Source organism: Lemur catta, chromosome 23 (assembly GCF_020740605.2).
Source record: "Lemur catta isolate mLemCat1 chromosome 23, mLemCat1.pri, whole genome shotgun sequence".
NCBI classification, from domain to species: Eukaryota; Metazoa; Chordata; class Mammalia; order Primates; family Lemuridae; genus Lemur; species Lemur catta.
In genome coordinates this window covers 7,927,706-7,954,839 of record NC_059150.1, presented here as the reverse complement: position 1 = coordinate 7,954,839, position 27,134 = coordinate 7,927,706, and the positions used below count along the sequence as shown (strand labels likewise).

The window sequence follows — 27,134 nt, the reverse complement described above, 5'->3', positions numbered from 1 at the left end:
TGGTTATGGCCATCCTCAGACTTCAGCCAGGAGTAGCATGTGTCATTAGCACAAAGAGCTTTGAGTTCCAAGGCAAAGACCGAAACATTTTTGGGAGCCCTTCTGCATCCACCAAGTCCCAGCAGAGAGAAGTGGCCCTGGGTGACCACAGTTCAGTCCATGGCTTTCCGTCCCACAGTCCACCTCTTTGAAGAAGCCCAGCCAATGCAGCCTGCAGTCTGGGGCAGGCGGGAAGGTGGGAAGTGTTTGCAAAGCACGGTCTACCTGTGAGAGGTTTCGGCTACTTATTAAGACAGTGGGCACTCAGTGCACTGCCACACAGAGTTGGGGGGTGCACCAGGAATGGGCCCCACCTGTCGGCGGGCAGGGTGGGGGCAGGCAGCACCTCCACTCTGCTCTGGGGGAAGCAGCGCAGCAGAAGCTAAGGGAACAGAGATCCCCAGACCCCAAGAGATGCCCACCCCATAGGCTCCTCTGTTTCTCCTTTATTCCCTCTCTCGTCATCTCTTTCTCATGGTCTCCTCTGCTGGCTCCCTCCTCCTCTCTCTCTCCTCGGGGTCCTACTGGCCAAAAAGCTCCTTCTGGCCAGATGGGGACCTGCCAGGACCTCCCCTGGGCCCTCTCTCCCACTCCAGATAAGCCCATCCACCGGCCACACTCCTTCCATCCCTCCTGAAGCCATCCCACGCCCACTGACAAAGGGAGACTGCCCTAAATTCTCCAAATGAGGCGGGGCCGGGGCAGTGCTGTGCGTCCCTGTCAGTGTCATCTCTGCGTTGGGAGGGGTGGCTGGTCCTGGAGCAGAGTCTACTGTGGGAAACCCTCACACCGCCCCATCCCTGGCAGAGAGAGACTGGCTTGTGGGGCATCTCCTGACAGCTCCGGCAGGCCTCAAGGAGACAATTAATGCCTCACAGCTGCCTCCGACAGGGAAGGCGCTAGAAGAGGGGCAAGGGGGGAGAGAAGTGTGTAAACTGGCAAAAAGTTGCAAAGCAATAGTAGAGAGCAGGGAGGGAATTGAATCAGAATCATACTGAACAAATTTCTCTTGGAATCTGCTTAAGGGCCAGCTGGTGGATACCGAAGGCAGACTTAGGCAATCACCGCAGAGCTGGGTTTATAGACTTCTCAGTAGTTGATGGAGCTTCTGGAAAGAAGACGAAAGCAGGAAAGTGGCAGAGTCTCTGCCCCTGGCCTAAAGTCCTGAAATGGGGCACCTGGAACCCTCCCAGATAAAGGACAGGGATGGGGGCTGTCTAAGGCTGCAGGTGCCCAGTTTCCAGAACGAGGGAGACGGAGGGCAGCCCCTGGGAAAGTTGTTTCTGACAAAAAGGCAGACAGACAGACAGACTGAGAGATGGGCGGGTCTCCTTCCTCCCCAGACACCCCCGACTGTCTGGGCAGACAGATGGTCTTTTCCTCCGGGCTTTATAGATTAATGCATCCTTCTTATCAATTATGGAGACAAGAAAGTGTAATTTTCTCCCCATGTTTATACTGTTCAGGATTAATCTGCCTGTAAATGGATAATCTGTCAGCTTTCTGAGACACTGAAGTGGGGAGGGGGTGGGGCAGGAAACGGGAAAGAGATTTACCAGCGGGTAATGCCATCTGCTTTATTAGGTTGTTTTATAAACCTGACATTCAATTTGTTCTGGAGGACTTGGTGACGGATTATTCTGTAAATTCCCAAATAATTACGACAACCAGAGAAAGGGAAAAAAGGGGAGAGGGAGGTGGGTTTGGAGGCGTGGGGGGTGTGCAGCACATTCGTGAGTAATGGCTCTAGGGACGATGTCCATTCTCGGCCACCTCTGAGGGTGGCCGAGAGAGGGTAGACCTTAGAGGCGGGGGATGACAAAAAGGGCCCGATAGCCCTCAACTCTGGGTCTCATACAATGTGCCCCGGTTTTCAAGCCTTCAGATTCCCTGCTGTCCCCAAGATGGTGAATGCAAGTGAGCAGGGATTGTGTTGTCACGTTTTCAGACTTAGATACGTATATTCTCTGGTCACGTGGGTCTGGATCCTGCTCCTCTCCTTACTAGCAGATGAACTTGGGCAAGTTATTTAAACTCTGTGCCTCAGTTTCTTCAACTGTAAAATCAGGACAGTGACAGTGCTTACCTCCTATGGTCGCTGTGCGGATCGAATTAGTTCCTATGTGGAAGGCACTAGATAAACTATCTGCTATATCATCACTGTTTATTTGTGTGTTTATTCCACAGTGCTGGGCCCGGCGCTAATAAATAGAGACAGTGCACTCTCACAAGATTTCCAATGGTTGAGTCTGAAAACGCCTAATGGTAGAATCAGAATCTCAGAGCTGATAAGGCCCTTGGCCATCACAGGATTCACGTTGCCCTTCGGTCCCCAGCTCGCATGCTGCCAGTGACAAGGGGCTCCCTCCAGCACTGGAGCCTCACTCCATCATTGGACTCTCCCCACAATAGTCCCCATAAAGCCAAACCTGCCTTCCTCTGCGGAGCCCTCCCAAAGGGTTAAAGCTTCTGGCCTCCTGGGTTTGCGAAGGGAGCCGGGGAGCGCCCCTGTCATAAAGCATAGCCTTGATCATGAGCTCTGAGAGCTCGTTTTTCAGCAGAAGGTTATTCAATTACCCCGCGCACGTTTATCCTTTAAGTTTCCGAATGCTGCCTCCTGTGTTTTCTGTAATCTTATTTGTGCTTTTGATGGGGTGGGGGTGGGTGGGGGAGAGAAGGCCACATAGTGCATGTCCCAAGACCCACCTACCCGATGCCTGTCCTTGTGTCCTCGGGGACCGTGCTGTAAGGTACAGGCATCTGGCCATGGCATCCTTGTGGGGGAAGGGAGGGGCGGGAATGAGACTCCTTACTGCTTGCTCAGTGTCTTTGCGTTTGCAAGAACAGTTATTTGTTACCTCCATTGGTGAGTAACATAATGAGACTCAGGGAACGGAGTCACTTAATCCGGGGCTTCCCGCAAAGAGAATGTCTGTGCTGTGGGCCACAGTTGAATAGAACACCCCCTTACGTCTCGGCGTGCATTCTTGACCATTGGCCCCTTGCTAATCATTGTGTAAATATTATGTAAGCCAAGAATATTATTCCTCTTTCAGATGAAGAAACTGATGCATAATTAGGATAAGTAATTTGCTCCAGATAGTCATATACGGAGTTAGGGTTTAGACTAGGCAGTAGGGTGCTATTGTGTTGCCTGTCCAGAACTGATCTTCCCACTTCTTCCTGTAAAGGAACCCTCTTTCCTGTGGGGAATACATTCCCAGTGGTTTGGATGGGACTGTCCCTGCCCCTCTTCAGGCATGTGCCCCAGACCTGGTCTGGCTGGTCAGAATCCCCAGTGCCCTTGACCACAGTAATTGGATCAGAGATGGTGACGTGACCCAAACCCAGCCAATCACATCTTTCTTTAGGACTTTTCTGCCAAAGCTATTGGGGAAAAAGCTTCATTCTTCCTGGGGTTGTTAATCTGGTAGGATAGGAGCCTTAGGCTATTGGTGGCTACCACAAGGAGAGCACCTGCCCATGATATGGAGAGACAAATCCCTGAGGACGTTGCTGTGGTCCTGAACCCCCAGCTATACCTGAAGCTAGATCTACCCTCTGGACTTTTTAGTTATTTTAGCTAAAATATTTCCTTTTTGCCTGGTAGTATGAATTTTGTTTCTGCCATAAAAAGCTCATTAATATAGGCTATAATCGGCACCTCCTCCCCATCCTCAAACTTTTATCTCACCAATTCAAGGTGTTTATCAAGGAAGGATTAGGAGCTGGGGTGGTCTCTGCATCTCAACAGAAGTTGGACTTCACCAGCTCCCAGGTGCTCCTCTTCTGTTGAAGTCCCCTTCCCTATCGTTGTCCCTGTGTGTGCTGACAGGTGTGCTTGTAAGGGTTCTCCTACCCTCTTCCTAATGACTTTTGTTTCCATCAGTAATCGTACACTCCCCAGGAACAAGGTGAGCAACCACTTCTAGGTCTTTTCTGTCTCCATCAATTCCTGGTCCAAGGTTCTCCAGTCTCTCACATGGAATCTGGCGGTTTGAGGGTGTCTGAGTATTTGTGTGTATAAGAGTGCATAACTGGGGAGATTGGGGGAATGAAGAGAAAGGCACTGCCAGGAAGCATAAATGCTGCAGGTGGAAGAGAAAGAAAAAGAGAGACAGAAGGAATAAAGATCTGTGCACACAGGACTCCTTGAGTTTGCAGCATCAGGGAGACACAGGAAATACAGACAAAGATGACATGAATGTGGTGTGCACTTCCTTAATTGTGTGTTCTGCCCTCCCCAGGAGAATGTTCTTACCGTCACTGCGCCATTTCTACACTCACGTCACGGCTGGCCCATAGAGCAATATTTCCCCACGATGGCACAGGCTTTGGTAGCTAAAAAGTAGACAGGACAAAAGACTGAATAGTTTCCTCCCAAAATCAGAAAACAGGCTTAAGATGTCTGACACCTCGTAGGCTCTAATCAGTGCAGCAAGGCAAGAAAAAGAAATGAAAAGCATAAGCATTAAAAAGGAAGAAGTAATGTTGTGTATATTCACAGGTGTTCTGATTGCCTACATAGAAAATCCTAAGAAAGCTGCAAAAGTACTTGTTGGGTCTGTATTCATACTGAAAATCAAGATCAAGCATGACCACACATCCTTCATATCCGGGTGTCATAGTGTCGTAGGGCTGCTGCCATAAAGCACCACAAACTGGGTTTAAAACAACGGAAATGTATTCTCTCCCAGGCCTGGAGCTAGAAGGCCAAAACAAAGATGTTGCAGGGCCATCCTCCCTCCGAAGTCTCTGGGGGAAGGATCTTTGTTTCTTCCAGCTTCTGGGAGCCCCAGGAGTTCCTTAGCTTGCGGATACTTAACTCCAATCTCCGCCTTCATCTTCACATGACCATCTTCCCTCTGTGCCTCTGTGTCCAAATTTTCTTCTTCTGTTGAGGATACCAGTCACATTGAATTAGGGTTAACCACCCTACCCCAGTATGACTTCATCTTAACCTGTTTATATCTGCAAAGACCCTATTTCCAACTAAGCCACAGTTACATGTACCAGGGGATAGCACTTGAGCATATCTTTTGGAGGGGACACGGTTTAACCCTTAACACTGGGTCTCTACCCTATCCTGAAATGTATCCGTGAGGATGCCCAGCTGTACTCATGTGTGCAGGTGTGCCATCACATGGATGTATGTGGCACCCTCGAGGAGCTGTGTGTTTGTGTCTGTGTGCGTGTGCATCCACATGCTCTGTGTAGACCTGTGCATTGCATCTATATCAAACACGGAAGCTTCTTTAATAGCAGTCTGATTTTCTCCCCCTCTGCTTGTAGACTCCTCACTTGCCCTCAGGCTGCTGCGCTCACACACAAAAGGAAGGGTTTTCAATGACTTTCCACTAGTAATGCAAGTTATTTCCTGATACATTTGCCCTCTAATTATACACTTACCTCCCCCACTGGCTTATTCAGGAGCAAAGACAAAAGGATCAGGACTCAGGCTGTCTCTGGGTACACACATACGCATACACACACACACATATTTTCACAAGCAGCAGTCAGGGTGTGATTCTCAGAACATGTCAAGGACCCTAGGGTTCTTCTAAACATCTGCAAAGCTCCCCAGAGCACCACACCATCAGGGTCTCCTACTCTAGAACTGTCTACACATTTAAAGGCACAAACATTAACATCTTGAAATATTCTTTGCATTTTTAAAATCCACCCCCCTCCCAAATTATTCTAAGGCTGTTGCTGGTTTCTCCACCAGCAAGTGGGAGCAGGTGGAAGGAGGGAATAAATAATATAGACTTCCTACCTGCCTTCCTCCTGATTCCCCAAGAGATGGCAGTTTGCAGACAGAGTTTGAGGATGGACACGGAGTAGCTATGGCAATTCTACCTGGCCTAGAAGTAAGTGGACAGGGAGCCTAAAGGCAACAGAGCCTCTCTGCCTCTTTCAGAGAAATACAGTTTACCAAAGTGGGCAGAAAGGTTGAGACCATATTTCAGCCTCATTTTACAGATGGGGAGACTGAGGCCCAGGAAGTAATTCAGTGTTGCCTACTCTCAAAGAGCCAGTGTCTCCTGCCTCCTGGTACAGTAATTCTTTGCCCCATCACCTCCTGCCTCATCTGCCTCATCTTTTTAGGCTTTAGGGGAAGGAGTGGTGGAGAGGGAGGATAGAGAGAAGAGTCCCCCATCTCTAGGGAACAATGACAGGAGAGAGCCACAGGAGAGCATCTTCTAAGGTCCTAAAATCCTCTCCCCAGCTGAAGGTCCCTCCGTAGTCCAGACTTCTCTCCCAAAAAGTTCCATGGCATCTGCTGGCTGCCCCAGCCCCTCTGCTGATCTATTTAACCAGAGACACTGATTGCTCACGCGCTTTGATCCTGCAGGCGCCGGCAGCTTTTTGTTCTATTATTCACTGCAGGGCAGGTGCTGAGTTGTCTCTCCTTATTACAGGCCATGGCTGGGCTGCCCACTGCCTCCCCAAGGCCACTGGATGGTGGCCATCAATAAGTCAGTAGCAGCAGCTGGATTTGAGTGAGACACCTTTGGGGAAAGGGATTTGTACCATTTCAGAATCAGAGTTTTCTACAAGCTTCCCTTTTGGAAGAGATTGGGAGAGGAAAACAATGAGCATAAAAATTATAGAAATACACGTACAGATGCTAAGAGCTATGCCTTATCTGCCCAGTTGAGTGGCATGCGTTTGAAGGCAGAGCCTGCTCTTATACATGTGTGTCCCCCGTGGCACCTAGCACACGGTTAAACCTCCACTAGTATTTATTTAATGAGCAAACATGTGAGTGAACATCTCCTCCCAAGCCTCATTCCCTCCAAAAATAGAAGAAAAGCAGCACAGAGCATCGTCACACTGCCAACTACATGACATTAGGGAGTAAATCTGTTCATATGTATACCCACAATCGCCCACATACACACTAGAGCAGTGGTCCCCAAACTTTTTGGCACCATGGACAGGTTTCGTGGAAGACACTTTTTTCATGGATGGGTCAGGGGGGTGATGGGGGTGGTGGTGGCTGGAGAGGCCTGGGGTGGTGGAGCTCAGGTGTGATGTGAGCTGTAAATACAGATGAAGCTCCCCTGGCTCGCCCACCCTCTGTGCGCTGGCCTGGGGGTAGGGGACCACATCGCTAGCGGATACAAACTCTATACAGCCACTTCGTTTTGCTCACACTGTATCCCCAGCACCTAGAACAATGCCTGGCACATAGTGGGTCCTCAAGAAATGTGTACAATAAATGAAAGAACCGGGTGTCAGGAGACCTGGGAACTAATTCCAGCTCAGGCACAAACTTCCCTTCTCTGGATCTCAATTTGCCCCTCTGTGTGACAAGGGTATCGTGCCCGATCTCCAATGAGGTCACCTAATTTAGACATTTCTTGAAGAACGTGGGACATCATGTCACCATACTGAGTCCATGCTGTGTCCTTGACTTCTTCCTCCATGGTCATGAGGGGCTTTGATAACCTATACAGATGCAGACGTGATGGGGTTGGGACCTGCAGCCAGGGGGAGGGTGTGGAGGCTAGAGAAAGGAATATCCTCGAATGGAGTGCATGACCCTGCCAAAGGCAGCAAGACCTTTGTCAGTCGTGTCTTCGTTTCTGCAGTTGCTCTCCTGACACCAAAAACCCAGGCACCCAAGCCCTCCCTGGTGGCACCGGATGACGTCCAACAACGGGATGGAGTCCCGTGATGAGAGGGCTGGGAGGGCATGAAAAAGAGGGACATTCCCAAAGAAGCTGCTTCCTGGCAGACAGCCCCAGAAAATACAGGTGGAATTAGGGACTTCAACACGCACTTGAGCAGGCCCAATCTTTAAATCCCGGACAAGAGGAAACACATTCCAAAGGGACCGCTTGAGATGAGAACAGGGTGGGACCCAAAAGTTCAAGGATAACTCAGAATCGGGAGACAGGGGCAGGCTCAGCCACACCCAGCTCGTGAAGATGAATTTAACGGGAACTACGCGCAGCGCGGTTCCCTGAGAGGAAAAGGACACGTTATTGTCATTCCCTAGTGGAGGTTCACTTCTCAGGCGCCCTTGTTGGGGTCGCCCTTCAGACCCCGTTATGACTGGGTGGGCCCTGAGCGGCCCCTCCACCCTCACCCCACCTTGCAGAAAGCTGGCCTCCCTGGAATTGTGACTCACCGGGTATGTTATGTCCTCGTGGGGTGGGCAGAAGGGGTGGCATCCCCCGTGTGCAACCCCGGGGGTGGAATGTGTGAGCTGGCTCCTATTTTAGAGTCTTGACGCCTCCCCCGCCGCCTCCCTCTCTCCCCCAGCAGCAGCGCGGATTTGCCCGCGATGCCTCGCTCAAGGTCAAGGTCAGGGAGCCGCCCAGGCCGGGAGGCGGGGGCGGGCGGTGGTTCCCAGCACTGCCCTCACCTGACATTTACTTTATAGGCTGTTGACTCCCAAACAATACGGTACATGCCGATGTGCAGGGTACCTTCCGTCCAGTTTCCCAGTAATCCACTCCCACCAAACAAACACGCAGGGCTCCCCGGGCCCGGCGCGGAGCTGGAAAAACACAGCGCTTGGCTGGGCTCCCCGGGTTGCTTTACCCACTGCCCCGCCCCCGCCGGCGGCCGGGGGAAGCGGCCCTGCAGTGGCGCCCAACTGCCACGAGAGGGCAGCCACGGGCCGCAGAACGCCGCCAGCGCCCGCCTTCCCCGCCAGGCCCGGCCCGCGCCTGCGCAGACCAGAGGCCGCCCTGGCCCCGCGCCTGACAAGCGCTTCCGGCTGCCCAGGCCGTCCCGCTGCTGTCGGCCGCCCTCCCTGGCCTGTGGCCGTGCGGTCCCTGGAGGGAACAATGGGCGGATTTCAGGCGTCCGGGCCGGACAACCTTCCTGAGAGGCCCCAGAGACGCGATAACAGGCAGTGAGATGCGGCTGTGGCTGCAGGGCTTAGGAAGGATTCCCTGGCCCGCTGGAGGCCACAGGACAAGAGCGGCGACAGACCGCGCACACCTGGCCCCAGACCCCCGTCCCGGCCAGCCTCTCCCATCTGCACGGCCTGAAAACCTCCGCTGGTCCACCTTTCGCCCATCCGGCCACAGTTTGAGAGCAAGGTCGCCGCCGGCTTTTACTTACAGAAATCGCACTGGCCCGGAGGCCCGGGGTGTCGGGAAGGGCCAAGGGGACGTCCCCTTTGCAGAGAGCCCGGGTAGCGGGGTTGCGGACTGCGTCCTCTCACTGCGTGAAGTGTCGGGCTCAGCCGGAAACAACTTCTGGACTCAGCCAGGCACAGGTGAGAAAACCGGAAGCACGTTGTCCAAGGCCATGGAGTCTGCCAGTGAAGAGCAAATCAGGCCACATTGGGACCCTGTAGTGGCTCCCCTTGCTCTTGGAGAAAGTCAACATTTCAAATGGCCTTAAGGCCCTCCAGCGTCATCTGGCCCTGCTTCTTCTCCAAAATACCCCGCTCTCCATTCCGTCTCTTCCCCGCCTCCTGGCCGTGCACATCCGGCTCCATGATCCCAGCCTTCCCAAGCCCCAGTCTGCCCGGCTAACTCTACTTGTCTTTTAGGTCTTGGCTTAGAAATCATTTCCCCTAGAAAGCTTCCTAGGACTTCCTTGCACTCCTCCCACAGAACCCTATGCAGCTCTATTCCAGGGTAGCCCACAAAGAACCTCCTCTGCTTGTTCCCTTCTCTGGTCCCCCTCGCCCCCCTCACTACCAAAGGCCCACACTAAGTCCTGATTAACATTATGTTCCCAGCATCTAAACAAGCCCAGGATAGGATCTGCATAAATATGTAATGAATGGATCAGAGCTGCCGAATTTCTAGGCCCATGTACTTTTCACCATGTTGCCCACTGGCCCTTTCACTCTTATAGCTAAAATGAACAGATTTATGGCACACACGAGCCTATGCTATGTGGCAAAGGTGGAGAAACCACGTGACAGAATGGAAGCCTGTTCTTTTCCAGTTGCTGGGAGAATATTATGTTTCTTGCTTCTGCAATCTGGAGAATAATTTTCAAAATGATATTCTCCCTACTTCTGTAGTCCAGAGGGTACTTTCTAACTTGTGGCTCTCATTGTTCCACTCAGAAGTAACTTCAAAAACAGAGGTTTTAAACCATGTACTGGGATTTACAGAGGTTGAGGGGCTTATGTGGGCCCACTACAACCAGAACAGCACCAATTTTATTTTTTATTTAGGCATTTCTTTTGAAAAAGAAAAGGGGCCAAGGATTCCATTAATGCTTTAAAAATCCTTTGGGTGGAGGAGAGTGTGGGGATGGGAGTATATGGGAACCCTGTAGTTTATGCTCAATTTTGCTGTGAACCTAAAACTTCTCTTAAAAATACAGTTTATTGATTTTTTAAAAGTTCTGAGATCCACAGCACCAAAGGATTGTAAAGTAGAGCAGCTGAAGAGCTGTGAACAAGAGTTAACAGCTAATCATTTCCAAGGGCTGCAGCCTACATTCCCAGTGACACACGTACTGCAGCTTCCCAATCTGCAGAGCCTTTCTCCTTCCCTTTTATGTAGAGTCTGTGCATGTTGTTACCCACTGTTTCTTCCAGGATATCAAGGAGTATGATTTTTAATGGATCTAATAAGGAACCAAAAGATATTATATTTTCAGAATTTTTTTATATTTGCAGAAAAAGTGGCTATGTTACTTCCTATTTGAAAAAGGAGAGCTGAACATTTTATGTTTCTCTTTTAAAAAAAAAAAAAAAAAGCATTGGTTTTGTTTGAAGCCCTAGTTTGTTTTTTTTTTTAAATGCTCCCTTTCCCCCCCAAAGTTGTCCAGGTCCTAGTCCCTGGAACCTGTGAATATTTTACCTTACAAGGCAAAGGAAACTTTACAGGTGTGATTACATGAAGGATCTTGAGATTGGGAGGTTTTTCTGGGTGATCCATGTGGGCCCAGTATAATCAAAAGAGCCCATACAAAAGGGAGGAAAGAGTGTCAGGGTCGGAGAAGGAGCTGTGTCAATGGAAGCAGAGGTCAGAATGATCCAGTGTGAGAAAGGCCACGGATAGCTTTGAAGATGGAGAAGAGGCCACAGGCCAAGGAATGTAGGCGGCCTCTAAAAGCTGGGAAAGGCAAGGAAACAGATTCTCCTCTAAAGCCTCCAGAAGGAACACTCTCCTGCTGACACCTTGATTTTAGCTCAGTGAGATACATTTTGAACTTCTTTCCTCCAGAACTATAAGATAATACATTTGTGCTGTTTGAAGCCACTAAATTTGTGGTTATTGGTTGTAGCAGCAATAGAGAACTAATACAAAAACACTCTGCTCCAAAGGAAAAAAAAAAAAGTCCCTGCCATAGACCCACATGAGTGACAAGAAGGAAACTAATCGAAGATGGGAAACAAACTGGGTTGTGCTGTTGTGAAGAGAAGGAACCTCCTGGAGTAGTAGTAGAGGCTACCCAGATGCACACGCCTATATGCTTCGTTATTCCAAAGTCAGTATGAGTCAGCACCCTGGGGACAGATCCGTACAGGACTCGCATGCACTGTCTTATATTTTAACTACTTGTGTAGCCATTTTTATTTCCCTTGCTAGCTGGGAAGTTTCCAGTATGGCATTCATCCTTACATTCCTGTTGCCCCCAGTGTCCTGGATGAATAATACCACCTTTTATTTGTGAGGCACTTCACGCTTCCCAAAGCACTTGTGTGGCCATTATCCATTTTCAGTCTGACCACAGTTCTCATGAGGTCAGGCAAGACTGGTGGTGTTATTGTTAATAGATTTCATTTGACAAAAGACTAGCACCTAAATTTCTCTGACATCAGGCCCTCCTCTCCCCAGTATTCCCCCCATTTTATCTGCAAAGGAATTCTAGACATAGGTGAGAAAGTTGAGGCACTCTGGCCTCCCAGGAGTCCAAGACTGGGCTCTGGAGGTCCAGAGTCACTGTGTGGACCTCATTGGGCTTCCTCACACTCTGAACGTGGAAGAAAATCCTTTTGTCCAAGTGGTGGTGGAGGGAAAACCCATCCTGCTTCTCAGGGACATTGAGTAATGGGGTAGAAATGAGAAGAAGGAAGGTCAACCCTCTGGTTCCAGGAGCAGGGAGGCAGGCAAGGCTGACAGTTAAGTCCCCAGTCTGCACCCCTCCCTCTTGCACCCTGACCCCCCTAGGGGAGCTTGCTGTGGAGATAGGAGTTGTTGTCATGCTCATCCTGGACTTCAGGACCTCACCCAAGGACAAGTCAGAAGAGAATGGTATTCATCACCATTTTATGTTTTAAAGACTAACTTATGGCACCAGTGTTCTCACTTACAGGCACAGCACAGTCTGTGGAGTTAGGGACAGGTTCAGGTCATAGGTCTCCACTCACCCGTGGTGTAACCTTGGCAAGTCACTTTGCCCGATGAGGTCCCACTTCTCTATCTGCAGAATGTGCATAATAACACCTGGCCTGCAAAATCGCTGGGAAGATAAAAATAATATATGTAAAGTACATGGAAAATAATAAGCACTCGAATGGTAGCTATAGTTATTTATAACCAAGAAAACAGAGGGGGAGTGGATTTTTCCAGGTTAGGCAGCTGGTAAACGGTGGAACCAAGAGTCCAAGAAACCTCAACCCCAGAAACTTCAGTTCCTCATCCGAAGGCTCTTCTGCTCCCCAGGAAACTAAGTCTCATACCTTCTGCAGCCAGGCGCGGGCCCTGCAAGGCAAATCTTCCCCCACCGACTCAAAGAGAGAGAGCCATGGGACGGCTCGTGCGCACGGCCTCCACCCAGAACCCGCTGGAAGCCTGGCGCCGCACAGCTGCGCGCATCTGGAACCCCGCCCAGCTGGAGCCCCGAGGGGCGCACCCGGGCCCAAAACCTCCGCTCAGGGAGAAGCGAGGGCGGCGGCCCGATGCAGCGTGCGTCCCCTCACTCCTGCCCCTGTCCCCGACTCCCGCCCCGGAGCAGAGGGGCAAAGGGCTGGCGGCCAGGGTGCGGGCGCTGCCGGCTCGGGGCTGCGGGGTGTGACGGGGAGCTCCCGGGAGTGCAGACCCAGCCGCGAGCCCCGCAGTGCAGCCCTCGCTTTGCAAGCGTGGACAGCGGTGCGAAGGCCTGGGCAGGGGGAGCTTGGTGCGGGCAGCGGTGGCCGGAGGCGGCGGCAGAGGGTCCTGGCGCGGCGGCCTGGGCCTGCCCTGGCCAGCGGCCCGCAGGGTTCAGCCCCGGCCGAGGCAGCCAAAGCCCGGCTGCCTTGCGCCAGGCGCTGCGGCCAAGGCTGACGCGGGGCTCTGAATCATGTTTGGCCCTGGGACTCCGCGAGGACGCGCGGGAGGGGCGGCGGAGGCGCGCAGCATGGGCTGTACAGAACTTCTGGAAAGTGGGCACCTGCTTTAGGAGGATGACAAGCATAGCGAGCCCAGAAACTCACCTGTGCTGAGCCCCCAAAGGGGCCTTTACGCAACCCCGACTTAGCCCCTTATTGTGATGAAGACGGCATGTACAGTCTAAAGAGCTCTGCATTTCACAGGGCGCTTTCAATCAATCTTTCTTTCCTCTTATTTTTACAGCAACCTGTGAAGCGAGCAGGGCTGGCACCTCCATTCATTTTACAGGTGAGAAAGCGGAGGACTGGGAAAGGCGGGGGGGGGGGGGGGGGGGGGGCTCTGCACCCCTTGCCTTGTTAAGCTCTGCCAACCCAAGCTTAAAGTCCTTTCTTCTCTCTCCTGCTGGGAGGCAAAGTTTCCACCGTCCAACATTCCTGTAGAGGGGAGATCTCTACTCTGAGAATTAGGCCACCCAGCCTCTGCTGTGTGTAGGGGTGTTGATAGCAAGTGACAAGGAAGCAGGTTTTCCCTATTGCAGGAGAAATTATTTGAGTGGCCTCCTTAGATGAAAGGAGTTAGAGAGATTAGGGCCCCAGCCTTAGAGCTCTGATTTTCAAAGTGCTGTACCCAGACCAGCAACAGATGTGTCACCTGGGAACTTGTTAGAAATGCACATTGTCTAATTTACCTTAGACCTACTGGATTAGAAACTCCAAGGTAGAGCCCAGCAACTTTTGTTTCAAGGAGCCATTGAGATTCTCTGATGAACACAGAAGTTTGGAGCACCGCTGTTCCAGAAGAGCCTACGTATAGGCTAGAGGCAGGCCGTGCATTCAAAAGACTGACTGCCATACCGCTTAGGAGGCCCAAAAGGGCAATAATTGAACTGGGAACCCCAGTGGTTAGCAACAGTGTGATAGTTCCATCCTCAGAGTCTCTGTTAATTGTGTGTGTGCATGCATGCACACACACACACACACACACACATCCCCCTTTGGGGCCCCATAAAATATTGGAAAGTATTGGAAACTTTTAGGCTTCATATGATATTGCATTTACATACCCACTCAGCTCTTAACTACTCTCTATGGGTACCTACTGAAGACCAGTTCCTCAACTTGCTAAGGATGATCAGGGTGTTACCTGATGCTTTGGGTTGAAAGAAACAGATTCCACCAGGTCATCTCATGAAACGGAGCTTTATTGTTCGGCACATGAGGTAGTAGTGGAGCAGATACTGCTGTTTGCCTTTCTCCTTGATTAACAGAAGGCTGAGGTTGACGGGGTAGAAGTACAGAGCTACCCTGTGCTTCAGGGGAGGTTGCGTTCCTCCCTGCTAGTCCCGGTGATTGACTTAGGATGGGCATGGAGTGCAGTTCTTGCCAATGACACATAAGAGGAGCTTGCTGGGGACGTGATGAGGTATTTTCCTTCCTCTTTAAAGGGGCCACAGGAAAGGTATATTCCCTTTTCCATCTCTGGATGTCATTGCCTGGAACTGCTGTGGTCTTCCAAGACCATGAAAGATAGTAGGCTAGAAGAACAAGCAAAATACTGAAGGTGATAGGGGAGAAATTCACAAGACACTTGGGATCTCTGTAATATTACTGAGCCACTAAATTAATCAACCCAGGGAGGAAGGAAAGCCCTTGGGATTTTCCTGTTAGATGAGAATTATTTTCCTTATGTACACCACTTTTAGTTGGGTTTTGTGTTTCTTGCAGCCCAAACCATACTTAGTGAGACTAGAATCTCACTGGAATATCTGAGCAGAGACAAAAGTCCAGCTGGGTATCAGAGAGAGGTACCAGGAGGACACTTGGGATTTCTAGCATCTCTTAGCATTGGATTATCTTGTCTCCCACATCTGTCTCAGGAATTCCCAGTTCTGCATCTCAGTGTTTCACCACTAATGTGGTTCAGTTACTCTCTCGTCTGCCCCTTTTTGTGTCTGCTATTCTCTCTACCACCTAGCAGGTACTCTCTAAGATTTCCAGTTCCAATTTCTAAGAATGAGAACTTGATTGGCCTAGTTAACTGCACTGCTGACAGGGAATAGGTTTCATGCCAGGCCACCTCCTAGGTTGCTGGTCAGTCTATGGATTGGCTGTCCTTGAATCAGTTTCCTACTTTTTGTCTAATCAGCCATAGTAAGGATGGTGGGTACAGGACATAGCCAAGCCCACTCACCCTGAGGCCCCAGAAGAGGCTGTGGGCTGAGAAGGTTCCCTTAGAAGGAAATAATGCTTTTGGCAGGTACAGAGCCTGGTTTGACAGCACAGCCTTCATGGGGAACAGCAATGGCAGTGTTGAGTCAACCAAGGTCAGAGAGAAGGAATCCACTCCCACCAAAACCCCGCTCTGCTGTAGATCTGTGATATACCCAAGAGTAATGGGTGCCCGGCCCACATGTTTGCCTGGGTACCTAGATCCGCCCCCAAACATAACCAGACTACTCAGAAAAAAATCCCTACCCCAGGTGTACCCACCCATGCATCCACACAGGAAGCCGACACAGGGCTGCTGTTCACGATGTGCACACCATATGTGGCTTTTCCATGTGGCGCTTCATGGAGAGTGTTTTCAGAGTTGTTGTGTCATTTTAGTGATTGTGAAACCTCTCACGATGTGGCATTGTGTTGGGATGTGCGAGGAGCAGCCACAGTGCTAGAATTTGAAGCAGAGTGGAGCAACAACTGCAGCAAACTGTTTCCTAAAACAAGGTTTTTTTTTTAAAAAAAACCATATGGGATATAAGCAACTAGGAGTGCAGGCGTGAGAGAGCAAGCAGCTTTCCTTGTGCTCGTGGCTTCTCACTGTAGGTGTGTTGTTCTTTCCCTGAGAACAAGTAATCACAGGCGTGGAAGAGGCGCAAACCGTGGTAATTCTGTCACTTATTAGTCCCGTACCCTTGGGCAGGTTGTTTGAAGTTTCTGAGCCTCAATTTCCTCATTAGTAAAATGTGTCTAATAATACTTCCCTCATAGCATTTCCGAAATACTTGTATACAGTAAGGTACCTAAGAAAATGTTGGGCCCATAATATAACATTTTAAAGCTGTAATTCTAAAAGATCCCTCCCGTGATGTAGGTACGCTCTCTGATTATTTAGATAGAACTATGGTCGGAAGCACCAGACCGCGGTCTTGACCAGATCTTGTGATGTCTGTCACCCAACTGAACAAAAGAGGTTAGAATTCAATGTGGGCCTCAGATCAGAAATGAGAACTGGCTGGGAGGGGCCGAGTGGGTGGCAGGCAACTGGGAAGAAGACGCTTTTGTTAATGTTAATCGGACCAGGAAATGGAGAGAAAGCTAAAGTGGCCTCCAGAGCTGAGTCCAGGTTTAATTCATCATTTTATGCCGTATGGGCAGTAGAATAAGACCCAGGCCTGATACTGGCTAGGACCCTAAGGGAAGAAGCTGATGTTCACCGTGGGGCAGAGATTCCTTTATCAGTTAGTGATTGATACTGAGGCAAGCCACTCAGAACACTAAGGGATGAGTCAGGAAGGAGAATAGGATTTTTAAGATTTGGGGTCCAAAGGACCTTTGGGGGCATAGTGAAAGAAACATTTTAGGAATTCTTGGGGCAGAGTCAGGAATGGCCTATTAGACATCTGAGAACACCTAGAAGTCCAATATGGCTGCCTGAAGCCACACCCAGGGAGGAAATCAACAATTAGCATTGGAAAAGTTTTAGGGTTCCCTGTAGGCCTTACAACAGGGATGCCACAGCTTATGGTGTTAAGATAGTGGGGAAGAACAGGGCCTGTGTGCCTCAAAGTAGTATTTTTTCCAGAAGACAGGATTCTAAGATGTTTCACCCCGCCAAGGTACACACCCTGGGTAATCCCCAGGACTGTGAATATGATGGATTTTACTTCCATTATTAGGTTATGTTCATTTGGCACAGTTGGCCTGAAGATAGAAAGATTATCTGGGTGAGCTATACTTAATCGTCTCAGCCCTTTAAAAGCAGAGAGTCTCCTCTGGCTGGACACAGAAGGGGAAGTCAGAACTTTGAAGCAGGAGAAGGATTTGAGGCACCGTTGCTGGCTTGAAGATGGTGGTGGCCACTTGTCAAGAAATTTGGGTGGCTCTAGGGGTTGAAAGCAGCCTCGTGCTGATAGCCAGCAAGAAAAAAGGTATCTCAGTCCTGCAACCTCAAGGAACTGAATTCTGCCACCAAGAATGAGCTCGAAGTGGATTCTCCCCCAGAGCTTCCAGAGAAGGGGCCAGCTTGGTCAACACCTTGGTTTTACCTTTGTGATGTCCTAAGCAGGGAACCCAGCCACACCATGTCAGACTGAAAACCTATCTGGCTTCCAGAACTGTGAGCTAATAAATGGGTATTATTTTAAGGTGCTAAGTGTGTGCTGATTTCTTACGCAGCAATAGAAAACAAAAAGAGGTCAGTGAAGAAATACATGGTTCAGACTTAGGACTAGAAATGTATCTATCTTCATCTGATTTATTTGGTTTTTTGAAATTTATCTGATTTAGTTTTTCCCATATTTATTCCCTTTTTGGTTTTCATTAGCTTCATTATACATTTTTTTGAAAATTCATGATCTGATTGCTAGGATCCAAAAAGAATTTGACTATACCCCAAGTGCTAAGAAAATATAGGAAAATATAGGAAGAATATAAGGTCTGTGTCCTGCATCTGCCTGTTAGTTTGTGTGTTTTGGGAAAATAACTTAACCTCCTTATATCTTAGTTCCTCATCTATAAAACGGGGATGATGATGTCTTGTTATTGTATTTAAGTCAGATTCAAATTAAATAATGTATTTTAATGTGCTTTATAAAATGCAAATCTGTATACAAATGTGAGCTACTATTTTGGTTAAGCCAGAACAACCAGCATGATGCTCGGGGCAGGCAGGTGAGTCAGTGGCAATGAAAGTCCCAGCTGTAGAATCTAGAAATCTGATAGAAAGGAAAAAAATTAGCAAGGAGAACCCCTTGGAGAAGACATTGGGGGAATAGCTGCAAGAGTGTTTCTCCCCTTGAGTGTGCTTTCATTGCGCAAGTAAAAAGAGCAGGCTAAGAAACATGCTAGACCAATTCTCAGCATCACCAAGAACAGAATTTAAAATCCGAAGCAGAATAAAAAGTAATATGACCCCCCCCAAAACATGGCCAACTAAATTGCTTAGAGAGTGGAAGAAAAAAGAAGCCACAATATGTTATGTAATGAAGACATTAAACAGAACAAATGAATGGAATCAAATATCTATAGAGCAGAGGAGAAGCAGAAGTCTTTTAGATGTTATCATTGGCTCAAGATGCAGTGCGCCTGTGCTTAAACAATGGTGTGTGAAATATCTTAAACAGGAAAGAGATCCTTGGAAAGAAAGGCTGCTGGCACCATGTAGCACCATTTGGAGATTCAATTTATAACAACAAAGAAAACTGGACAAGAGATGAGTGATAAGCACACCCACGAAGGACAAAAAGATGTGAAAATCAGATGGATTCTCCCAACCACACCCTAGTTAGCAGAATGTTTATTAAGGGTCAGATTACAGTAGCTATATAGAGAAATACTTCGGAGAATATTCAGAAAAGTAAAAACCAATGCCTAATAATAAATGTTTTGTTTCCTGCCTGTTCCATCGTTCATTGACAATGAAGGCGTATTTTTAACATATGAACCCAGGTAATATGAAAAAATACACCACAATAAATAAAGGTAAAATGCCAGAAAAATTTAAAGTAGTAATTAAAAGCTTTCACAAGCACACATTTTGTACTCAATCTTCAGATGAACATGAGTCATGAGTGTGGGCTCTAGGATAGGTTTGCCTGGGTTCAAACCTTCCCTCTGACACTTAGTAGCTGTGCCATCTGGGACAAGGTACTCAAGTTTGTTGAGCTCAGTTGCCTCATCTGTAAAATAGATAATAATACCTACAACACAGGGTTCTTATGAGGAAGCTGTGAAGTGCTTACATTGTGCCTGGTACAAAGGAAGTGCTCAGGAAGGATAGGTTATTATCATTCATCGATGAGCACAGCCAAAGTGGTAGTAGAAGGGAGAGAGGGTCAGAGAGTACAGTGCCAAATGGCACTGGCCCCAATGCCCTCGCCACCCTTGATTCTGACTTCTCAAGATGCTCCCTACTGATGAGTGAGCGGAAAGGCTCTCAGCCCCAGGTGACTATAAGACAACGTATTCCTCGAAGCTCTACTTCAAGCCCACAACATCCTTCCCATTTAAGGCAAAGAAAGCTTTCTAATCCTTTAGTAGATAGCACCACACTGTTTTTAGAATCAAGTCCAAACTCTTGAATGAGGGTTACAAGGTGCTTTATGATCTGGCCTGTTTACCTCTCCCATCCAAACTCACCACACCTCACCTCACCCTTTACGCTCTAACCTTGCTGACCTGCTTACAGTCCACCTGGAAGGCTCCTACCCCACCACTTCACCTGGCTCTTTCTTCCCTATCTTTCAGATCTTCACTTAGACGTTGCCTCTTCCAGGCAGGTTTCTCTGACTCACCAGGACTGAGGTAGAGGTGTCTCCTATGCACTTGCATAATGCTCTTTCTTCTATCCCCATCATTGTGTACCCACTCTTGTGTTATTGCCTGTTTTCTTGTGTCTCTCCAATGAGACTGTAAGCAACTTGCACTATTAACCATTTCATCCTCAGTGCCTGGCACAGTGCCCGCAGTGCCTGGCTCATGGAAAGATAGGCTAGTTGCATATGAAGGAACTTGAATGGGTGGAAGAATAGATGACTGGATGACCTGGCATTGGTTCTACAAATTAGATCAGGTTGTGAAATGGCAATGGCAGCTCCTATGAGCCTTTTGCCTCTTTTAGACCTTTATTAGACAGTTAAGGAATGTTTGACATTGTGTAAATATTAATGGGGAATAGTAAGTGACAGCATAGGTCCCAAGCAAGGAAGGTAGGGTGGCTGTTAGTTTTTTAGGACCTTCACTGGACTCAACCATTCACTTCCATATAGGTTTATACACATGGTCCCTTTCCCTCTACCACCCAAACCTAGCTGGTTCTTAACTTTCCTACTTCTGCTGATGGTAGCACTACCTGGGCTACTGAAACTTAAAATCTCTGTCATCTTTGAGTTCTCTCCTAGCCCCCAAATCACTACAGCTCCTCAGTCCAGTAACTTTACTTCCAATTTACATCCACTTTTCTATTCCTACTGTAACTATTAAAAAGTCCTTTGGTATTTTATTTTCTTTGTTGCTGTTGTTAAGGTATTGAGTCTTTGATTTGGTTCTCAGTTTGACTGTTGTTGGTGTATATGAATGTTACTGATTTGTGTACATTGATTTTGTAACCTGAGACTTTGCTGAACTTATTTATCAATTCCAGTAGTCTCTTGGCAGAATCTTTGGGGTTTTCTAGACATAAGATCATATCGTCAGCAAAGAGCAGTAATTTGGCCTCTTCTTCCCCCATTTGGATGCCCTCTATTTCCTTCTCTTGTCTGATTGCTCTGGCTAGGACTTCTCGCACTATGTTGAATAGAAGTGGTGATAGAGGGCAACCTTGTCTGGTTCAAGTTCTAAGCAGTAATGCTTTCAATTTTTCCCCATTCAGTATGAAGTTGGCTGTGGGTTTGTCATATATGACATTTACCATTTTGAAGTGAGTCCCATCTACACACCTATTTTGTTAAGTGTTCTTATGATAAACGGGTGCTAAATTTTATTGAATGCTTTTTCTGTGTCTTCTGAGAGGATCATACGGTCTTTGTTTTTACTTTTATTTATGTGGTGAATCACATTTATAGATTTTCATATGTTGAACCATTCCTGCATCTCTAGGATGAAGCCCACTTAGCATTAGACAACCTACAGAATGAGAGAAAACATTTGCATGCTATACATCTGATAAAGGGCTGATAACTAGAATCTATATAGAACTCAGGAAAATCATCAAGAAAAAATCAAACAACCCCATTAAAAAGTGGGCAAAGGACATGAACAGAAACTTTTCAAAAGAAGATAGACTAATGGCCAATAAACATATCATAAAATGCTCAGTATCTCTAATTATCAGGGACATGCAAATCAAAACCACAATGAGATATCATTTAATTCCAGTGAGAATGGATTTTATCAAAAATCCCCAAAACAACAAATGTTGGCATGGATGCAGAGAGATAGGAACACTCATACACTGCTGATGGGACTGCAAACTAGTACAACCTCTATGGAAAATAGTGTGGAGATGCCTCAAAGAACTGAAAGTAAAACTACCATTTGATCCAGCAATCCCACTACTGGTATCTACTCAAGGGAAAGAAAGACATTCTATAAAAAAGACATCTGCACTTGAACGTTTATAGCAGCACAATTCACAATTGCAAAGATACAGAAACAACCCAAGTGCCCATCAGTACATGAGTGGATTAATAAAGTGTGGTATATGTATACCATGAGTACTAATCAACCATAAAAAAATGATGAACTACATATTGTATTATCCTGGGTGGAGCTGGAGCCCATTCTTCTAAGTGGAGTATCGCAAGAATGGAAAACAAACACCACGTGCACTCACCATTCAATTGGTACTAATTGATCAACACTAATGTGCACATATGGGAAGTAACATTCATAGAGTGTCAGGCAGGTGGGAGGGGGGAGGAAAGAATGGGTAAATCCACACCTAACATACGTGGTGTATGGGGGATGGGCATACTTGTCAGGTGGTGCAAATGCAATTTATGTAACCAAAGTATTTGTAACCCCGTAATACTCTGAAATTTAAAAAAAAAAGTCCTTTGGATAAGAACAAAGCTCTATTAAAGAATAACTTTTCCTCCACATTGTGAACGCATCGAGGACAACATCATTTAATATGTAACACAGGCCCCAGGCTTGCCTCTGTTTCTTCAGCAACTCCAGGAAAACAGCTCTGTTACAATAGTTAGACTCTCGTGGCAGATACAGCACTGATTTTAAATGGTCTCAAATGGGGCAATGACCTAGTACTGCTTCTTTTTTAATCGTTACAGTACCAGAAAAACTAACTTTCCTGATGCATGTGCCTCTGCCTTAGGAAACAGGAAGGCTAGTCTTCCCCGTTTGAAAGACTAGCCTTCCTGTTTTATTGTCTTTGACTAGGAGAGGCCTTAAGGAACAATTGAATTTATAGTTCAGCTATTGCCAGAAGGAACATTAGCAATATTAATTATACCACAATTAAATCACAGCAATAATTAAGCATGCATCAAAATTTAAAAGGACAGTTTTATACAATCTTCTCCAACTGGTTAAATTGAATCATTCTGTTACTTAAGTTGGTTTTTTCACATTATTCTTTGTGGCATCCAATAGATTCCTTTTTCAGAAAAAAAAATTACAGAGCAATAGAGAAGTTCTTTTTGAGAAGGTGTAGGCAGGTGGTAACATCAAGCCCAACGACTTGCCAGGCTGAAGCCATGTTTTCCCAAGTAGTATGGACTAGAGTTCTTAAGTGTCTCTGGGTACCAGTATTGTACTCCGGGAAGAGAAGGAGCTTGGCAGTCAGGCTGCTTCCAAATGACCCTTAATTTCTCTGACCCTCAGTTCTCTCATCTGAAGAATGTAGACAATAATAATATCTCCTTCATAGGGTTATTTTGACAGCACCTAGCATATAATTTGTATGTTTTTCCCAATTCTCCCCTATCTGTGGCTCATGCCTCTCCTGAAGTGGTCAACCTGTTTGGGCAGGATTATAAGTCAAGGTCTTAATATTCCAACATCCTATAACATGTTTATTTCTTTTCCGTCTTGTCCCTAAAGCTTAGAGCTCTCATTTTATTTTAAAAAAACAATTTTTAGAGACGAGGTCTCAATCTGTAACCCAGGCTGGAGTGCTGTGGTGCAGTCATAGCTCACAGCAGCCTCAAACTCATGAGCTCAAGTGATCCTCCTGCCTCAGCCTCCCGAGCAGCTGGGACTATGGGAATACTCTACCATGCTGGCATTTTTTTCTTATTTTTTGTAGAGACAGGGTCTTACTATGTTGCCCAGGCTGGTCTCAAACTCCTGCCCCCAAGCAATCCTCATGCCTCAGCCTCCCAAAGTCCTGGGATTATAGCTATGAGCCACCATGCCCAGTCACAAAATGTATTTCTTAAAAAATAAGACTCAAAAGTCTTTGATCCACGGGCTACAGAATGGAGGATAGCTTGAGCCCAGGAGTTCAAGGCTGTAGTGAGCTATGATTGCACCACTGCACTCCAGCCTGGATGACTGAGCGAGACCCTGTCTCTAAAAAAATAAAAATTAAAAAAAAGATCAGTTCAGAAAAATCTATATTGTTTAGAGGATTTTCGGATTAATTATAAGTATTTAGCATGTGCCCAGTGATTGTTTAAGCAACTGGTATTTGAGAGAGTCAAAGCACATATATTACCCATCAGAGAGTCTCTAAATTCTAATCATGTAATTTTAGGTCTTGAAGGAAGCACAGCATCACATTTTTCCAGCCTTATGGAGATGATTTAACAAGTATCAGGTTAGTGTGTAAGAGCATCTGCTCTTATTTAAGAGCAACATGACAACCAAGTATCTGAATGACTCTTCTGTGCCTCATAAAACGAAGGTTAGGTATTTTCCATGTTGTTCAATTCCCTTTATTTAAAGGCTCATGTAATCAATTCCTACCTAAGTTGCAGCTAAATTTTATCCTTCTCATTGTCAGGAAATGAAAACTATGCAATCCAACATGTTTAACTTTTGCTTTTGCTGCCAGAAAGCTTAGTCAGTTTACTGCCCACGTGTGCCAATCAGTCCAATTTAAGTGCCTTAATGCCCACTCTCCCTGGTTCCTTCCAATGTAGTCTGCAGGACTTTATTGTTAATTGCCTAAACTTGTACTATGTCTTAATCTTGAGTCCTTTCTGAAGTAGGGGGAAGGACAAAATTCAAACCTTAAATGAAAAAATTTAAATAGTTCATTCCATTCAGCAATAGCAACAACAAAAATACTGGATCGGTATTATAAGTGACAGATATTGAAGATTTCTGTTCAGAAAGACTTAAATGAAAGTGATAAATGAAAAAATCAAGGATGTTTTATATAATTACATATCACATATGTATATAAGAGCAAAGAAATCAAATTCTAGAGTCAGACTGCTTAGATCTGAACCCTAATTTTACCCTTCCCCAGTTGTATATCATTGAACAAATTATTTATCTTCTCATTGCCTCAAGTTCATCATCTCAAAATTGCAGATAAAAAGAGCCCCAGTTAAGGTCTCTTCGAGGATTAATGAAATATTTAGGATATGGTAAGCTCTCAGTAAATACTAGCATTTACTCTTACAACTCCCTTTTTCTCATTTATGATAACGGTGTATCCTGATAATGTTTAAAAGTCCAATATTCAAAAGCTGAGCAATAAATAGCCTTACATGCTTTAAGGCAGAATGGGCTACCTTCCCCAAATGCTAACAGTTGGAAAATCCTTAATTTTGCTTCCTGTAGAGACTGCCTTATTCAAACCCCAGGAATCTAGAACACATGAAAATCTTCAGCAGGCACAAATGACCAGGGTAGAAACAGCTGTGATGATGGGCAAGGCCTCAAGCTTTGGTAATCCTTAGGACCGGGGAAGTAAAGCCATGCAGCCCCCTTCCCTGGCCCCTCTACAGGACATTCTAGGTATTTAAGAATTGGGGTAAGAGGGAGGAGATCTCTTTCCTCACTTCCAAAACAACTGCTGAATGAAGGCTTGGTCTGCTCCTCCCAGCAGGCTTACCCTTGAGTCCGTCCCAACTGAGTGGAGACTCAGTGGTCAGCATTCCCTGCACATGTGGTCAGAGAGGAAGGGGCCTAGCAGGAAGATACTAGCTTGAGGTGATGACCCTATGTGATGAGCAATTTCCACACCCCGGTAGTCAAGAGAAGGGGTCACGTGTTAGGGAAGGGATTGGGGATGGGGACATGTGCTAGCTTAGAATCTTAGAAGTCCAGCCTTGGCTCTCAACCATCAGTCACCCTTAGCCTTCTCCCCATCACCAGCAGTAGCAGCAAATGGACACCAGCATCACCCACTTTTGGCTCAAAATCATCAGCAATCAGATGACACAGGGAAAAAATAAATAAGCATGTCACTGTTACATTCCAGACATTGTGCTTAATGATTTACATGGAAATCTTATATACTATCTTGTGAACAGAAATGTAGAAAGTGTGAAAGCTAGATTTCTGAAAGTTGAGATTTTTTTTCATTTTTAGTTTATATTGTTATTTCATGACATCCTTTTTTAGAGGAGTCAATATATTATAGCTTAATCATATTTATAAAATATCTGGTCATGTGCGTTTTTAAATATTTACTTAAGGAAATGGTACCAAAAGCCCTTTGTTGAGTTGGCAGCATAGCAAGTCTAGGTACTGCGTAATTGGAGGCTGCACTATCCATTACGGTAACCACTGGTCACATGCGGCTATTAAGCACTTGAAATATGACTAGTGCTATTGTGGCACCAAATACTTTATTTTACTTAATTATAATTAATTTACAATTGAAAAATTAAAACAGTATGAAATACTTTTCCAAAAGCATAACTTGATCATTTGGGTAGGACCACCTTTCACTTTATCTTTCACATCAGATCTTATGGTGTTGCAGTGTATATGTCGAGCACATGCGCTAGTTCTAGTAATTACGTGTAAGCACATCGCTGATCTAGTTGATAGCCACATATTATTCAGTTTAAATAATTTTTTTTGCTATATAGTGATATAACATCATAATGTGTTTATTTGAATATTTTATGCAGACAGCACAAGTTAAAGGGACACTGATATAAATCATAAGGGGTAATGAAAAGATCAAGATCAATTGATTCAAAATCTGAAAAATTGCAAGTTTTGTTGTTTTTTTTTGTTTTTTTAGCTTTAGATGAGTCATGAAATGTAAAATTCACTGCCCAATTAATGTTTGGGTTTGCTTTGTCCCCAAGCCAAGGACTTTTAAATTTACAAAGAAATATTGTCCATTCATACCCTAAAATATCACACTTATGACGTGAGTATTTTTCAGTGTTTTACATCTGTCAAAGAATATTTTCAGCTAGATATTAAAAAATTAGTTTCTAACACAAAAAAACAGTTTTCCAGCTATGTTAGGCCAACAATCAGATTAACTGGAATTTTTTTAAAGGGAATAATATTTCCTGTATTTCTTTGTTTCACTGTATGATACATTTTAAAGATATTTATGCTTAGTTTTCTGAAGCAGATTTCATGAAATATGTCCTGGATACATTGTTAAAATCATGCAGTGTATACATGCAAATGCAATGAATCATTTCAAGTTTATGGAACTGTTGAAAGAAATAGAAGACAGTGAATTTAATGACCTCATGATTTCTTTGACAGTGTTCTTTGGTTGAGTCATGGAAGATATTTATAAAGATGTATTGTACTGCTAACTCTAATTCAAAATTTTCTTGAAAATAAAGGAATACTTGCCAAATATTCAAAAATCAAAGACAAAAAGTGGCAGTGTGATTTACATTTTCGCACCAATATCACACTGCATATAAATGAGCTAAATTTGAAACTCTAAGGAAAGGAAAAGCTTATCTGTGACCTAGCTAGACAGATACAGGTTTTAAGTTGAGATGAAAACTTTCTATCATTTAACCAATAATAATTATTTTTATAGTTTTCTTAAATGAGCCAATATGCAGAAGATTTTAATTGTAATTGACAGCATTATGTAAATTGGCTGCAAAAACTATAAGAAAAATGTGAAGAACTCATTGTTGATACTGATAGAGTTCCTTTTCAATCTATCAATACAATTTTGAGTTCAATATTAATAATACTGAGTTCACACAAGAGTTAATGA

The 27,134-nt window shown here is 45.9% G+C and overlaps 1 protein-coding gene and 2 long non-coding RNA genes across 6 annotated transcripts in view; 1 reads left to right on the top strand and 2 right to left on the bottom strand.

The window, feature by feature from the left end:
* The window catches only part of LOC123626897, a 43,360-nt gene extending 33,926 nt beyond the window's left edge, over positions 1 to 9,434 (bottom strand). For both annotated transcript variants that reach the window (XR_006731058.1, XR_006731057.1), the window contains exon 1: positions 9,124 to 9,434. This is a non-coding gene — a long non-coding RNA (uncharacterized LOC123626897). The remainder of the gene's footprint in view (positions 1 to 9,123) is intronic.
* On the bottom strand, positions 4,614 to 8,213 carry LOC123626899. Its single transcript, XR_006731062.1, has 3 exons — positions 8,180 to 8,213; positions 6,378 to 6,551; positions 4,614 to 4,933 (listed from the first exon to the last, which is right to left on the bottom strand). It is a non-coding gene; the product is annotated as an uncharacterized LOC123626899 (long non-coding RNA).
* Positions 8,902 to 27,134, top strand: part of CD34 (CD34 molecule) — a 58,734-nt gene continuing 40,501 nt past the window's right edge. For 2 of the 3 annotated variants that reach the window (XM_045536128.1, XM_045536129.1), the window contains exons 1-2: positions 8,902 to 9,280; positions 13,530 to 13,574. In XM_045536128.1, coding sequence (XP_045392084.1) covers positions 8,917 to 9,280; positions 13,530 to 13,574 — 409 coding nt within the window. In that variant the 5' untranslated portion in view covers positions 8,902 to 8,916. Of the gene's footprint in view, positions 9,281 to 12,724; positions 12,885 to 13,529; positions 13,575 to 27,134 lie in introns of those variants that run through there. The other variant, XM_045536131.1, reaches the window with a different exon arrangement.